Below are 14,379 nucleotides of genomic sequence, written 5' to 3' on the forward strand. Positions count from 1 at the left end.
GACCTAATTTAATGTAATTTCAAATACTGTAATTTACCTAATTGAATCCCCTAATAGGTCAAAATAATCTTACTGAAGCTAATATTTCGTTTAGCAGTTTTTAAAGGTGTCTGGCCATAAAAAAATATCTTGTTGTCTCAGAGTTTTATAAAATAAGTGTTTATCTCACCGGCTGCCGGCTCTTTGGAGGGAAACAGCTTGTTGTCCAAAGTCATGCTGATGTCACAGAAGACCTCCTCCTCGTCCCGGTCAGCATCCAACTGAAAAGGAGAACAAACAAAAAAAATCATCTTGTTCCTTTGTTCACAATTCATAAGTTAGCTTTTTGACATTTAATTATTTCTGCTTGACAGAAATGACAAATACAAGACATAGACAGAAGTCATGACCTGAACTTCCAACATCACAAATACAAACGGACATGCTCAGTCCGTTAAGCTGCTGTGACATCCAGAATGAGACTCATTAAAAGACTAAATAAAAGAAATGAGCTCTGATGCCTGAAACTATACACTCAGGGTCATTTTGTATTTAACACACACCAGAAGCTTTCATAACACTAGATTAATTAGCCTCCCTTCTGTGTCAATCAGTCTTTCAGATTATTCAGAGGCCGGCTGTCTTCCTTTGCACGTACAGTACTCGTAAATTGACCGTGAAAAATCTGGTTTGTTAGCGAGCTAGAAGCTGATTGAGGAAGACTTCTCCTCCCTAATCTGCTTTTTGGCCATCCCTCTGCTCTAATCAAGGATGATGACAAGAAGCAGGCGACCTTTTGCGTATAAAAAACGGATTAAAAAAAAACAAAACAGACTAGACGTAACTGCTCTGTTTCTTGACCTGAAACTTCAACAGAGAAAGGAATGAATGTCAGCTGTGGGAGTGGAGGTCAAACAGCGAAATGTAGGATAAGGATAGCCCACAACCAACAACCAGCTTCCTCCTAGGGGTTTCCATGGTAACAACCTAAAAAAAGGCACCAGTGTCTGCTGTTTAATGTGTGGGAGAGTCCCCTGAGCCTGAAGCCCAGCGAGTCCAGCAGCAGAAGAGGAGCAGAGAGGATCAAAGAGAGGATTCCCCGGGAGAGCCAGGCATTCAGAAACCCATCAGACCTCTCGATGTGTCCGGCATCATGAGCAGAGAAAAATGACCGCTGTCACACTGCAGCGTCTTTATAACCAAAAAATATTCCCAATTCAACAGAGAGGCTCGGTATAATCCATCTAAATTTACAAGAAGCTGTCTTCAGAGAAAGTGTCACTTTTCAAGGGCAGATTAGGAGCTTTCACTTTTTTGAGAAAAGCTCTACTGTGGACTGAATGACTCAATGTCATCACAGTGACTGTTCAGGCAGAGGACAAGGAAAGGGAACTTGCAGTGCAGCATAATGTGTTTATATTAGAAAGCAAAGTGCACCAGTCTCCTTTTATTAGGCTAATAATCAAAACTAATGCTGTATCCACACTGAGCCTTAAAACCAAACAAGGCAGTAATGGGTTACACATCAATAGTGATACCGTATGCTTTACTTAAAGATCCAGATATTGCCTCTCAGAAAGCTGGGGCAGGCCCAAAACATGAAACGGAGTTGCTGGAGCTGTCCTGCACCTCTGAACACAGAGTTTTCTACCAACGTTAGAAAAGTTTCAATTATTATTTAACTTGATTTCTGTATTTCTGATTTTGTCTGTGCTTTTCTACTGGTAATACCTAACACCTATGTTCTTTTTCCCAACTTTAACTTTCTTTATTGATTGCTTGCAGAGAGGGAGGCAGAGGTGATAGAGAGCTGTCCTGCTATGCAGCTTGCAACAGCATCTAAGCAGGCTTACATCATTTTCCAAAAAAAGGCTCAGTTTTTTTCGGGATTTCCAGATTCATCTGCTCTGGATAACGTTTTTAATAAACTCCAAATTTGGCCGTGAAAAACGCTGGCTTAGTATGGACAGAGGACCAAATCTGAGAGAGATAAAGATTTGTTTTCAAATAGCTTTATTAACACTGTGTATTTTTTTTTATATCTACAGGTAGAAAACATACTTAAAGGGACATGGGAAAAAACAATTCTGGTGTGCACGAGAGACCAATCTGAGTAGCAGTCAAAATGGCTGCTGAGGAAGAGGTATTCATCTTCCTGAAAACGCAACAAAATGTACCTGATAGCGTCATCAACAAACTTAAAGACGAGAAGGCAACTGTTGCTGTTTCATGCTGTGAATGTGAAATATTAACTTTAGCCACATAACATTACTTTGTTATCATCATTTTGCTAGCCTCAGATTGTTTTTTTGTGAGCACGAGATACTTTTGCGTGCGCACCAGAAAGTATCTCGTGCACACAGGAAAGTTTCTCATGACTCAAAAGGTAATGTCATGTCCTCTTAGGGCCTCCGTACATGTATGTACTGTATTTGGTAAATTATTTGTGGAGTGATTAGTATTTTGAAACAATCCACAAATACATGAAGCCCCTCCCTGAAATAAATTATCTTAAAATCGAAAGGCAATTGCGTCTTCTGCCGTGGGCGCCTGGGTAGCTCACCTCGTGGAGCGAGTACCCAAGTACAGAGGCTCAGTCCTCGATGCCCAGTGTTCGGTTCCGGCCTGCGGCATACCTGCCAACACTCCCGGGTTTCTCCCGGTTTGTTATTTCTCCTGGGAAACTCCCGTAATTTGCATGGCCCAAACTCCTTTATAAATAATCGGACCAATATGTTTGTCTAATGTTGACCAGTTGCCAGATCTTGTAATGAAACGCATCCTATTCACACAATCCACACACCATATACAATTTTCAACCAGTTTGTCACCAACCTGGCAACCTATAACCCAGGCGTGCAGTTGATCTCTGCGCAAGCTTCGCGGAAAGTTCAGACCCGAAAGCGAGTCGATAAACATGGCAGAGGAAGGCGGTGTTCCCGCAAAGAAATCGAAATATAGCTGTAAATTTCAACAGTGTGGCATCGACAACCCCCACGCTTTTTGTAAGGTGTGTCGCATTGATTTTAATATAGCGCACGGCGGGAAAAATGACATTACCCAGCACATTAAAACACAGCGGCACCATCGCGCAGAAGAGGCACATAAGGGCACACAGGCACACAGTACACACAGCCCCCCTCCCCCGGTTGCGCCGCAATGCCACCGCACAAATCTCCCGGATTTTGAAAACCAAATGTTGACAGGTATGGCCTGCGGCCCTTTGCTGCATGTCGTTCCCCTTACCTCTCTCCTCTTTCATGTCTAAAGCTGTCCTGTCAGAAATAAAGGCCTAAAAATGCCAAACAACAATAATGTTTAAAAATGGTGTCTTCTGTCGTTAATGGGTGGAACCCTACAGGGGACAGAAGTGCATGCTTGTGTTGAATAATTATTTTACCTTCATGGACTGAACATTATATAAAATAAAAATGTTTTTAAGAAGTCCATTGACCGCGGGAAGCCAGATAAAATCCCTCATCCTCCATCTCAAAGAGGAGATGAGTAGTACTAGATTAAAGGAAGCACACGAAGCGTTGAGGTGGCAGCTCCCTTTTTTTAATACTTTGCAACTCTTTTCAGGAAGATGTATGGTGCATTCAGTGTTTTCTGTTTGGTCATCTAATTGAATTGATGTTGAGCTAAAAATAATTGGAAACAGAGCTTCCTCCAGTACATCACACAATATGTTCAATGCTCAGTGTTGTCAGTCTCTGAAGAGGACAGACAAAACAGGAGAGATGCAAAAAGATGTGAATATAATAGGCTATAAATAGATTAAAAAAAAGACCCTAAATCCTATTTCCTGTTTTCAGTTATTTTCAAAGTGAGGGATATCTCGATGTTTTGTTTTTTTTAACAAGAAGATAGTTGTTGATTATTTACAATGCCAGTGTCTTATTCATATTCCAGGAATGAATACCTTGTAACCTTCCCTGGAGAGATAAGACTCCCAGAAAGATAGAGCGAGGTGTCTTTTGTTTATTATATCTGCGTGGTATCTCACAGCATGTGGGAAGGAAGCTGGAGCTGAGCTCACTCAGAGAATACCTCATTAGATCGGTCCTTTTTTCTAGAACGACAGGACGGCTTTAATACAACAAACTATTATCTCTCCTTCGCTGCAATTTCCTGTTAGGCTCCATTGTGTTTGTGTGTGTGTTTGATAAGTTGAGTCATCCTAAATGCAAAGAACAGACCCTCATTCGTACATTATCATCACTTTTCCTGCATAAATGTCACAAATCCCATACTTTGTCTACGGCTCAAAAAAAAAAACACTGAGCAATTGAATGTCAGATAATCCATTACAAAACTGTGTGGGTTTATCCTTTAATGAACCACAGTGTTAATCTGTCCTCTGTTCAGGATTTATCATCAGCCACAGCAACTTATTAATGTCTCAATCTACGCACAAAAGTAGATCTTGGCACAATGAGGAATTTGTGCTGGTGGTAGACAGACTATTGGAAATAAAATCCGACCATGTGGATAAAGATCATACTTCGTAGTCTTATTGGAAAGTTTTCTCTGCTGCCTGTTTTTCAGTTTTTAAACTTGTGTTAGAAATATATTATTTAAAATAATATTTAGATAAAAGGAATAAAAACTTATTAAGGATTTTTTCACTCTTAAAGGTGCTGTAGGTAGGATTGTGAAGATCCAGGACTTAGCCCAAAAATGTTAACATTGACAACTTCTCAGTCCCTCCCCCCTTTCCGCTAAAGCCCAAAACGGTCTCCTAAGCCCCTCCCCCCACAAGGGAGAACTGTGCATGATAGAGAGCGTGTGAAGAGGGGGCAAAGGGAGGAAACCTATCTGCAGCTCGTGCACGGGGAAGGGGGAGGGGAGGACGCTATGATATGCGTGTGCCTGAGCAGTGATTGACATGCAGTTTGTTGTAATTGCAAGGAGGGTTAGACAAGCAAGAAGAAAGGGGGGAGTGACGTAGCTGTGTTTCTGACTCGCCCATCAATGCTACAGTGATTCACAGGAGGGACAATCCATCGATAAGCTCTCAAAATGTTCAAGTCACTGGAGTGAGGACTGCAGACTTCTTTCATTAACAGGTTACGGGAGAGGAAATTGGTTACACCCAAGGTGTTTATTACAAAAACCCAACACACCAAATATATACCTGTCAGGGATATTGGATTTTTTTTGTTTTTAAAGATTATTTTTAGGCCTTTATGTTCACAGGACAGATAAGGACATGAAAGGGGAGAGAGAGGGGGACCACAGGTCAGAGTCGAACCCACGGCTGCTGCATCGAGGAGTAAACCTCCTCCTCTTCTTCTATATATGTGCGCCTGCTCTACCAACTGAGCTAACCCGGCCACATGGACATTGAATGTTTAAGGAGCTTTAAATATTATTTATTTTCTTCATTTCTGTATTGTTTCTGTTGTTTATGAAACTGTTATCTAACTGTCTAGCTTTGAATAAGGACAATGTGTGAAAAGCATAAACTGCGACTCAGCACCCACGCAAGTCTGGTAATACATTTGTGATTTGTATATTCCTGCCAGCATTAATGGAAAACAAAACACCTCATAAAACACTTATGTATTGCAAAAACAATTGTTGATGTAGCTTTTCTAATTTTTCTCGCCTGTTTTTGAGGTGTTATTGTTATCTAACTGAACAAATAATGGACGCACAACATCAAGATATCTTCAACAGCCGCTGTAATATATGAAATTTACAAAGCTTTGACAGATGGCTAAAACTCTCAGTTCAACCAGTTGTCAAACATAAGCATACATTTTTTTATGATACCTGAGTCAGTCAGTTAATTGATCAACAGAAGATTCATCTGCAAAAACTTTGATAATTAAGGTTAAAGGTGACTTACTTAATGAATTAATAATGGATTAACTTCTAGTAAAAACGCCATAAATTCCACTGGTTTCAAGTTCTAAAATGTGAATATTTTCTTGTTGTCTTCATCTTGTATATGATGATGATTGTTTTTGGATCGTTGCTCAGACAAAGCAAAACACTCGAAGACAACATCCCGCGCTCTGGGAAATTGTGATGGACATTTATTTCCATTTTCTGACGATGAATTGATTGAGAAAATAATAGTCATAATAATTGATGAGAATATGTATAATAGTTGGAAGACTAGCTGGTCATCTAGGCGTCAGCTAATCGGGAACCTTATAATAAACAACAAACTTGTTAGTTGCAGAAGATGTTTGCCTAAAAATGATGAAATTATGATTTAAATCAGAAACCGTCTGATCAAAAATACCAGTAAAGAAGAGTACAAACTATTCAAATTGTGCATGCTGGCTATTGGAAACAGTTGAAGCATCTACAGTTACAGATAAAAATAGATGGATGGGAGAATGTATGTACAGCAGTAAAAAAATGCTAATATACAGTATATATAGAAGCGGTATTTATGAACTGTGAAGAAACGAGAGCAAAAGGAAAGAGGGACCCAGACCCGAAAGCAATAAGCAGAATATAAAAAGGCAATATACCTAAAGAAATAGGATATCACACAGGAGGAAATACAGGTTTCTGCAATAAAAGATTTAATTTGTGTAAATGCATCTGGAGTCCCAGAGTCATTAAATGCATTTTCACTTTTACTCTTAAAGCATCGACCACAGAAAGCTAAAGAGAGCACTGCCATATACACTTGGAGGGCTTTTGGAGGGCATCTGATAAGTAGAATAGTGCTAAAGCACCGTTAGAATTAGAAAGTAAAACACACTGAAACGGAGATTAAGCGAAGAATGTCACAGGATGGCCTGAGAAACCTGACTCAATTAAAATACCAATATAATAATGTTCTTTCCTCAAAAGGCTGAATTCAATTTATTCAGGGCAAGACAACATAATTTTGAATCGGGAGACAAAGCAGGAAAATGACTCGCTAGATATATAAAACAGAGGGAATTGGCTTTCACACTGATCTATATAGGTCATTATCTACCTCTACTGAAATGTGTTCCTTCATTAGGGCTTCCCAAACTGACAGAAGAGCAAAGAGAACTAATTAATGCTGATTTAACTATAGAGGAAATTGAAGGATGTAATGAGGGCCCTGCCTGCGGGTAAGGCCTCAGGGCCTTAAGAGTTTTGCAACTGAACTGGCTCCACTTCTGTTAGAGGTATATTGAGAGGCACTGGAGAAGGGCACACTGCCACCAACATTTAGGCAGGCTTTGATAACTTTGGTTCCTAAGAAAGGTAAAGACCCAGGAGACTGTAAGAATTACTGCCCAATCTCCCTAATGCAGTTAGACGTTAAGATTATTTAAAAAATGTTGTCAAATACAGTAGATTAAATAAGGTTTTTATTTCTTTAATTCATCCTGATCAGGTGGGGTTTATTCGGGGCGTAGCTTGTCAGATAATATCAGGGGCCTCATTAATATTGCATCTGTAGCTGATAGACAGTCCCCAATAGCTGCTATTTCCCTCGGTGCCGAAAAAGGCGTTTGATATGGTTGAATGGGGCTATATATGTTCAACATTTTGTAAATGTATGGGTTTGGCAGCATTTTTATAAAGTGAATTAAGGTGCTGTATAAGCACCCAGAGTCTGCGGTGCAAACTAATGGGTTAATTTCTGAATATTTTGCTCTTGGAAGGGGAACAAAACAGGGCTCACTTCTGTCTCCTTTGTTGTTTTGTTTTTGTTTAGGGCATCTGATTATTTTTAATTATTTCTAACGTTAATGTGAGATCCACTAGAAATTATCCCGTAACACTTGATTTTAGGTTGCCCTGAGACACCAATCTAATAGCATGCACAACAAATCTGTTTCTCACATTTTATTGGTTATTATTTCCCTCTGCTGCGAGGAAGACAATGCTGTGCTGAGGCTCAGACAGATCAATAAGATTGAAGAGGCAGCCACGAGCCAATAGCTTTATTACCACCTGCCTCACACAAATCCAAGGGTAGCTCAATGCCCCTCTGCACCAAAGCACACAATCTAATGAAGATCTCAGTGGTCTCCAATTAACACTCGGCTCTCTATCCCAGCAGCAACAGTCTGCGTTTCATCTCGCAAAACAATCAGGAGCTGCTGATTATGAATATCTTTGGTTATGTTAACATGATTACTGGCACACACATTTAGACAGATTGTGAATATTGAATGATTCTACAAAACTGCAGATTATGTTAAATTACATTTTTGATTATTGATTACAGCTTTATTTTGGGGGTATCCACCTTTTACTAGATAGTTGATTGTGTAGAGACTGAAGAAGATGATATGCATCAAAGTCCTCAGGCTGGAATTGGATTCAGGATGTTGCAGTTAAATGTTATGTGTTTTTACCACTAGGCTACCAGGATGTCAACATTTTGAAATAATTCATTTCTACAATATCTGCATATGGCAACTACAGTATCATGTGAGAATGGTTAAAGGCGTACTATGCAGGAATTGTTGCTTACTGTTTGCAAACACAACACCCAGTCCAACACATACAGTGTACCACATGCAGCATCACCTACGACAGCGAAAGTGAAAGCCAACCCCAGATTCACTCTCGTTTTGGAACAAGCTTTGTCTGCTTGGCGTTCACCTCACTATAATTTGCGTTTTACTTCGGAGCTGCGTCCACCATTTGGGTAGCTTCCTCTTGGATGTGTGCTTGCGCATTTTGTTCAATTTTTTCGGTGTTTACCATGAGACTGGCAGCCATCCAATGGTGCAAACACCTAAACACCCCACTGCTACTTTCCATCCCACATGACATGATCCTGGTATAGCTGTTCATCTGCGCCAGGAAGTTAAATTCGGCCTCTGGCAGGAAAGCTGGGGCACATTCAATCTCAACACCGTTTTGCTACGGTTTCCATGTTGAACAACGTGTTTCCTCGGAACGGTGTGAAACGGTGTGCAACTGCTTAGAGATATGTTTTCTCTCGTTTGGTGGGTGTGTCTCTCGTTTATCAGCTGTGTCACAGGTGATACCCAATCAGCAGAGACGTGTCTGTAAACTCGTGTTAAAAAAAGGCAGAGCGCTTGCGCACACAACAGGGTGTTCAACGCACCCCCGTTTCAGTTTAAAAAAACGTGTTGCTACGTTTTGTCTGGGCCGAACGTGGCCCTGGACTTGCCAAACACCCCTCCACACCCTTACTTCCTGTCACCACTTCCTGTGTTGGCACTGAAGGTTGAAATTCCACACGACTTACCGTAACAATAAGGCCCCTCTCCTGGAAGTATTTGACCAGAGGAATGGTGTTTTGTTTAAAGTTGGTCAGGCGGCGGTCGATGGCCTTAGGGTTGTCGTCTGGTCGTCCCTGCTGCTCGGCCCGTTTCTGCAGCCTCTCCTTCAAACGGTGGTTAGTGCAGGCCAGGAACACCACCAGGTCTGGAGTGCAGATCTACCGGGAGAGAAAAAGACGTGTGAAAAATTACAGCTAAACATTAAACCACTCTGATAAACCTTCATCTGACCCTGAGAAGGCTCGGTCTCAGAGCTGTAAACTGAAGAATCAGCTCTCAATTTTAAATTCAAAATGACAAAACTGCAATTCCCACTAGAATAAAGACTTCATTCTCATTAAGGTCTAAAGAGATTGGATATGTTTTTTTACAGCAGGTTTTGAATTTTTAAGCAAGTCCATCACCTGAATTTCACTGAATTGAATCAATGCCAAGGAGATTTAAGGTTGAAGCCTTGGAAATACCCTGCAGCTGCTCACTCCACTGATACAGTTTTAGAACAGGCAGGATAATGAGTCAAATAGGATGATGCTAAACATTATTACCTGCCACTTGCAGACAGATTTTCTTTCTTTTAACGGAGAGATTGAGATTTTAGTTTCTTTTTTGTAACATGAGTAACAGCAAAGGACATTACAGGTGTGATAACTTGTGCAGCCTTTTTCTATTTAGAGATCAGACGTGACGAGGAACCAGTTACGCAGTGCAATTCAACAGCTCAAGACGCATCATTCCCTGATAACGACTTACTCATTATTTATTGTTGCTATGGCTGCCACAACCATAAAACCTTACAGTAACTGATGATTTGTTATCATATAAATTATCTTTGTTTTGCGTTTTACTTCCTGCTCTGCTGCACATATTTAATTTTGTTCTAAAACAACTAAGGTGTTAATTATATACCAACGTTTGAAGCTGCATCATTTCATTTATTTATTGTCACTTGGAGGCAGGTAAACACAACATCATTATACATGATAATATAATGTATAATAAACATGATCATTTACACATCCAGCAGATATGGAGCAACATTAGCATTCATTTGCAGCTGTTTTTCGGGCTACCTGTTATATATTGCTATCCTCTGCTTATGTTTTGGTCTCTACAAACTCGTGAGAGAAATTTCTGGCTCTTGCTAAATGCTCCACAGTGTTCACTTGTTATCAACTGTGTCTGTCTGCAGTTTGTTGCTCGGAGAGTCAGTTTTAAGAGCTTTTTCTGGTGGATACAATGCTGATGAGAGCAGTGAGACTTCAAATCAAAATGGTGGTTGTGGGCCATAAAACCAAAACAACAGGAGTCCAGTAATAATTACTTCTTCACTATGAGCAACCCCCTTCACACTACACATAGTATTTTGATCCATCGTTGATATAAGAAAATTGCAGCTTTAATACAAGTAATAAAAGTGCAGCTTTAATACATAGATACTTGCTTTTTTAATGAGTGAAAAGAGGCTCTCAAACCTCTGAAAAAATGCTTGTGTGTGGGGACTGTATGCATTTGTAACCAGGATAAACTAAAAGGAATTGTAACTGCTGCGTGCCCATTAACAATCAAGTTCTGAGCAAAGTCATATCGTTCCGCTCAAATTACTGCAATCAGGAGACTATGTAATAACTATGAGAGGCATGTTGCCAATACATAATAGCAAGCAAATAAACACTAGCTTTTCTAATTTAAAGGAAAAGGTCAGGCAACAGCACTGACTAAGGCCTGAGTAGTAGAGATTTAATTTGTGACACGACAATGAGCTTGACCACTTCTGTTCTACAAAGTCTAATGCACAAAAACAGTTCTTAGTAACCAACGAGTACATGGAGTAAACAGGCTGACGTGTACGCTGGCTATTTAAAGATCAGTGAAGGATGCTGTTCTCTAATGCAAAGCAGCATCAAAGGGAAATTACTCGGTTTCTATGGCTCTGACCTCTTAAGGTGAGGTGCCTCCAGTCGTTTTAGAAAGAGGAAAGAGTGTAAAATTAGCTAACTGCCACCGGGAACTTTCCCTCTATAAGAAGCTTTAAGAGTGGTTTATTACTATTTATACTCTGTTGTTTGTTTGTTAGATGAATTGCACATTTGATCTGGCCTACACCCAGCGCCCTGTTTTTTTCTCAGTATGTGCTGTTAATGTGGAGCAGCCATCGGACGCTGCATTTGTTTTGTAAATTAGATTCATCATTTAAATGTCTGCAGAAATGTATAACATGACATAAGAGCATCTATTTTCAGTTTTAATGCTGGCAGCGCTATCAGTGATGCAATCTCTCTTGCTCAAAGGCCAGGAAGCATGTGGTAGGCTTCCTCTCCAACCAACACACACACACACACACCTTTAAAAATATGCATAAGCAGGCAGATGTTGACCTGAAACACGACAGCTAATACCCTTTTACGGATGTTCTGTTAAAGGAGATTTAAGCACTGAAATGCTGTGGCTTCCTGTTCTGCTGCAACCTCTTTTACGAAGCTAAATATAAGCTAGATGATACCGATACTGTCACTTACAAAGTTTTGCCGTTGTATACTATTTATCTGACACATTCACTCATTTGGCTTATTTTTCTTCGGTGGGAACCACTATGTAAAACTTTTCGTACCAAGTTTTGTATTTGGTTTGGTAAACAAGGCCTTGTATAAGATAAGAGATAAAACATTCTTCAAAACAGCAAACTTACTCCAGCTGTTCAAACTTAAGTTAATCATGATCGACTCTTTCCTGTGATTTTGATCTTATTTATACTAGTTAAAACTACTGTGCATGAACAAACCGCTGATTTCGAGCATCAGTCCAGACTACTGTTTGTCTTTGGTTCATTACATTCTGCTCTGCCTTTCTTTTCTTTTTTTAAGATAATTTTTTTGGGCGTTTTAGGCCTTTATTTTCATAGGACAGATGAAGACATGAAAGGGGAGAGAGAGGGGGAATGACATGTCGGAGTGGAACCCACAGTCGCTGCGTTGAGGAGTAAACCTCTATATATGGGCGTGTGCGCTACCAGATGAGCTACCCAGGTGCCCCTGCTCTGCCTTTCTAAGCATGTGGAGCTGCTGACTTTCAGTTGTCTCCATCTGTCTCCATGAACCGGAGCATTCTATAGGTCCAGCAGTTCTCATGGAGAACAAGTCACTTTTATTTATATATCATCATAAATTTACTTCAAGAGGCTTTACAATCTGTAGTCAAGTCAAGTCAATTTATTTATAGAGCACATTTAAAACCAACCTAGGCTGAACAAAGTTATATTATGTTATAAAAACAAAGGAAGACAATAAAAATATGGACACAATGAACATCATACAAACAACACACTTCTATACAAATGTCCCTAAACTTAATCATACGCCAACGAATAAAAATGTGTTTTAAGACGAGACTTAAAGATCTCGGCAGTAGGGGAGGACCTAATATGAATGGGAAGTTTGTTCCAGAGTCTCGGGGCCACAACGGAGAAGGCACGATCGCCCTTTGTTTTCATCCGAGACTGAATAGCTAAAAGGAACTGATTAGACGATCTTAGGTTTCTGGAGGAGTGATGTAGGATAAGGAGATCAGCAATATATAAAGGGACCAATCCATGTAATGCCTTAAAAACAAGTAACATTACCTTAAAATCGATCGAATTATTTGACCGGTAACCAGTGAAGAGAAGCCAATATCGGGGAGATATGATCCCTCCTTCTGGTACCAGTCAACAATCTAGCAGCCGCATTCTGGACAAGCTGCAGGCGGGATAAAGATGATTGGCAAATCCCAGAATACAAGGAATTGCCTCTACAAGGAAAAGTCTCCAAGTCCTTACGACAGAGGAAGGATTTTAGTTTAGCAATAGTCCTGAGATGAAAATAGCTACATTTGACAACAGAACTAATTTGTTTGTCAAATTTTAATGCTGGGTCAAAGATGAAACCTAGATTTCTGTCCCCAAATTTAGAGATATTTCCAATTTCAACAGAAAAGGCTATATTTTTTTGAAATAAGAATTGAACCACTGTAGAGCAACAGACTGGATCCCTACCCTATGCTGAAGGCGATCCAACAAGATGGCATGATCAACAGTGTCAAATTCAGCACTAAGGTCCAGCAAGAGTAAGATAGCACAATTTCCTCGTCACCGAACAGCAACAAATCATTTAGCATTTTAAAAAGTGTTGTTTCTGTGCTATGGTGTACTCTGAAACCAGACTGAAAATTGTCCAAGACATTATTTTCACTTAAAAATGAAGAGAGCTGAGCAAGAACAACCTTCTCCAAAATCTTTGACATAAACAATAATTTAGAAATACAGTAGGGTCAAGGTTGGGTTTTTTAATTAGAGGCTGAACGACAGCATGTTTAAAGACTGTGCCATTCATAAGAGAGTGATTTATTACAGACAAGAGGCTGGGACCAATAGCATCAAATACCTCTTTCAAAAGACGAGAGGGGACAATATCTGAAGATGAATAGGTAGGTTTCATGTGTGATACAATATCTATCAATGCTGACAGGGCCACAGGCACAAAACAATTCAGAGAAGCAGGGCATAGGAATGATTTAGAAGGGTCATGATCAGTAGGTGAAATATAAGATCTCATAGTGTCAACCTTGTTGATAACAAAGCTAAAAAATTGTTCAGGGATTTCAAACGTAGCATCAGGGAGTGCAATAGCATGATTTAGTGCAGTATTTATTGCACTAAACACAATTTTAGCACTATGTGCATTTTTAGCTATGATATCAGAAAAATGCTTTGCTTTAGATGCTTTGACAAGGCGTTGGTAGGATACCTGGTGATCTCTCAGTATCTCATAGGACACTTGCAGTTTATCTTTTTTCCATTTCCTCTCTGCTTTTCTACACTTCTGTCTAAGGGCACAAGTCTCACTGTTAAGCCAAGGTTGGGCTTTGACTTTGGGTTGCTTCAGTTTAAAATGGGCAACAATATCAAGAACATCTGTGACTATTATTAGTAACTAGCTCATCTGTAGACAGAGAGGCAGAGGTTATCTCTGTAGGACAAGCTATGAAAGCTTCAAAAAATTGCTTTTGATTTTTGAAGATTGTCGCTAAACCCCCACCCCTGCCAATGAAAAAAGTCACAATCACCAGGGGTGAAATCAGTGAAAGGCCTTAGATCACCAATATGCAGCCAAGTTTCCGTGACAAATAAGAAGTCTAGATCACGTGATAGAAAGAAGTC

The 14,379-nt window shown here is 39.9% G+C and overlaps 1 protein-coding gene across 1 annotated transcript in view; it reads right to left on the bottom strand.

Moving 5' to 3' along the window:
• The window catches only part of ak5 (adenylate kinase 5), a 68,878-nt gene that overhangs the window by 32,052 nt on the left and 22,447 nt on the right, over positions 1-14,379 (bottom strand). Inside the window, exons 6-7 of the mRNA XM_078264697.1 lie at positions 9,155-9,346; positions 170-260 (exon numbers count right to left, since the gene is read on the bottom strand). Of these exons, the coding sequence (XP_078120823.1) occupies positions 170-260; positions 9,155-9,346 (283 nt within the window). The remainder of the gene's footprint in view (positions 1-169; positions 261-9,154; positions 9,347-14,379) is intronic.

Source organism: Sander vitreus, chromosome 12 (assembly GCF_031162955.1).
Source record: "Sander vitreus isolate 19-12246 chromosome 12, sanVit1, whole genome shotgun sequence".
Lineage (NCBI taxonomy): Eukaryota > Metazoa > Chordata > Actinopteri > Perciformes > Percidae > Sander > Sander vitreus.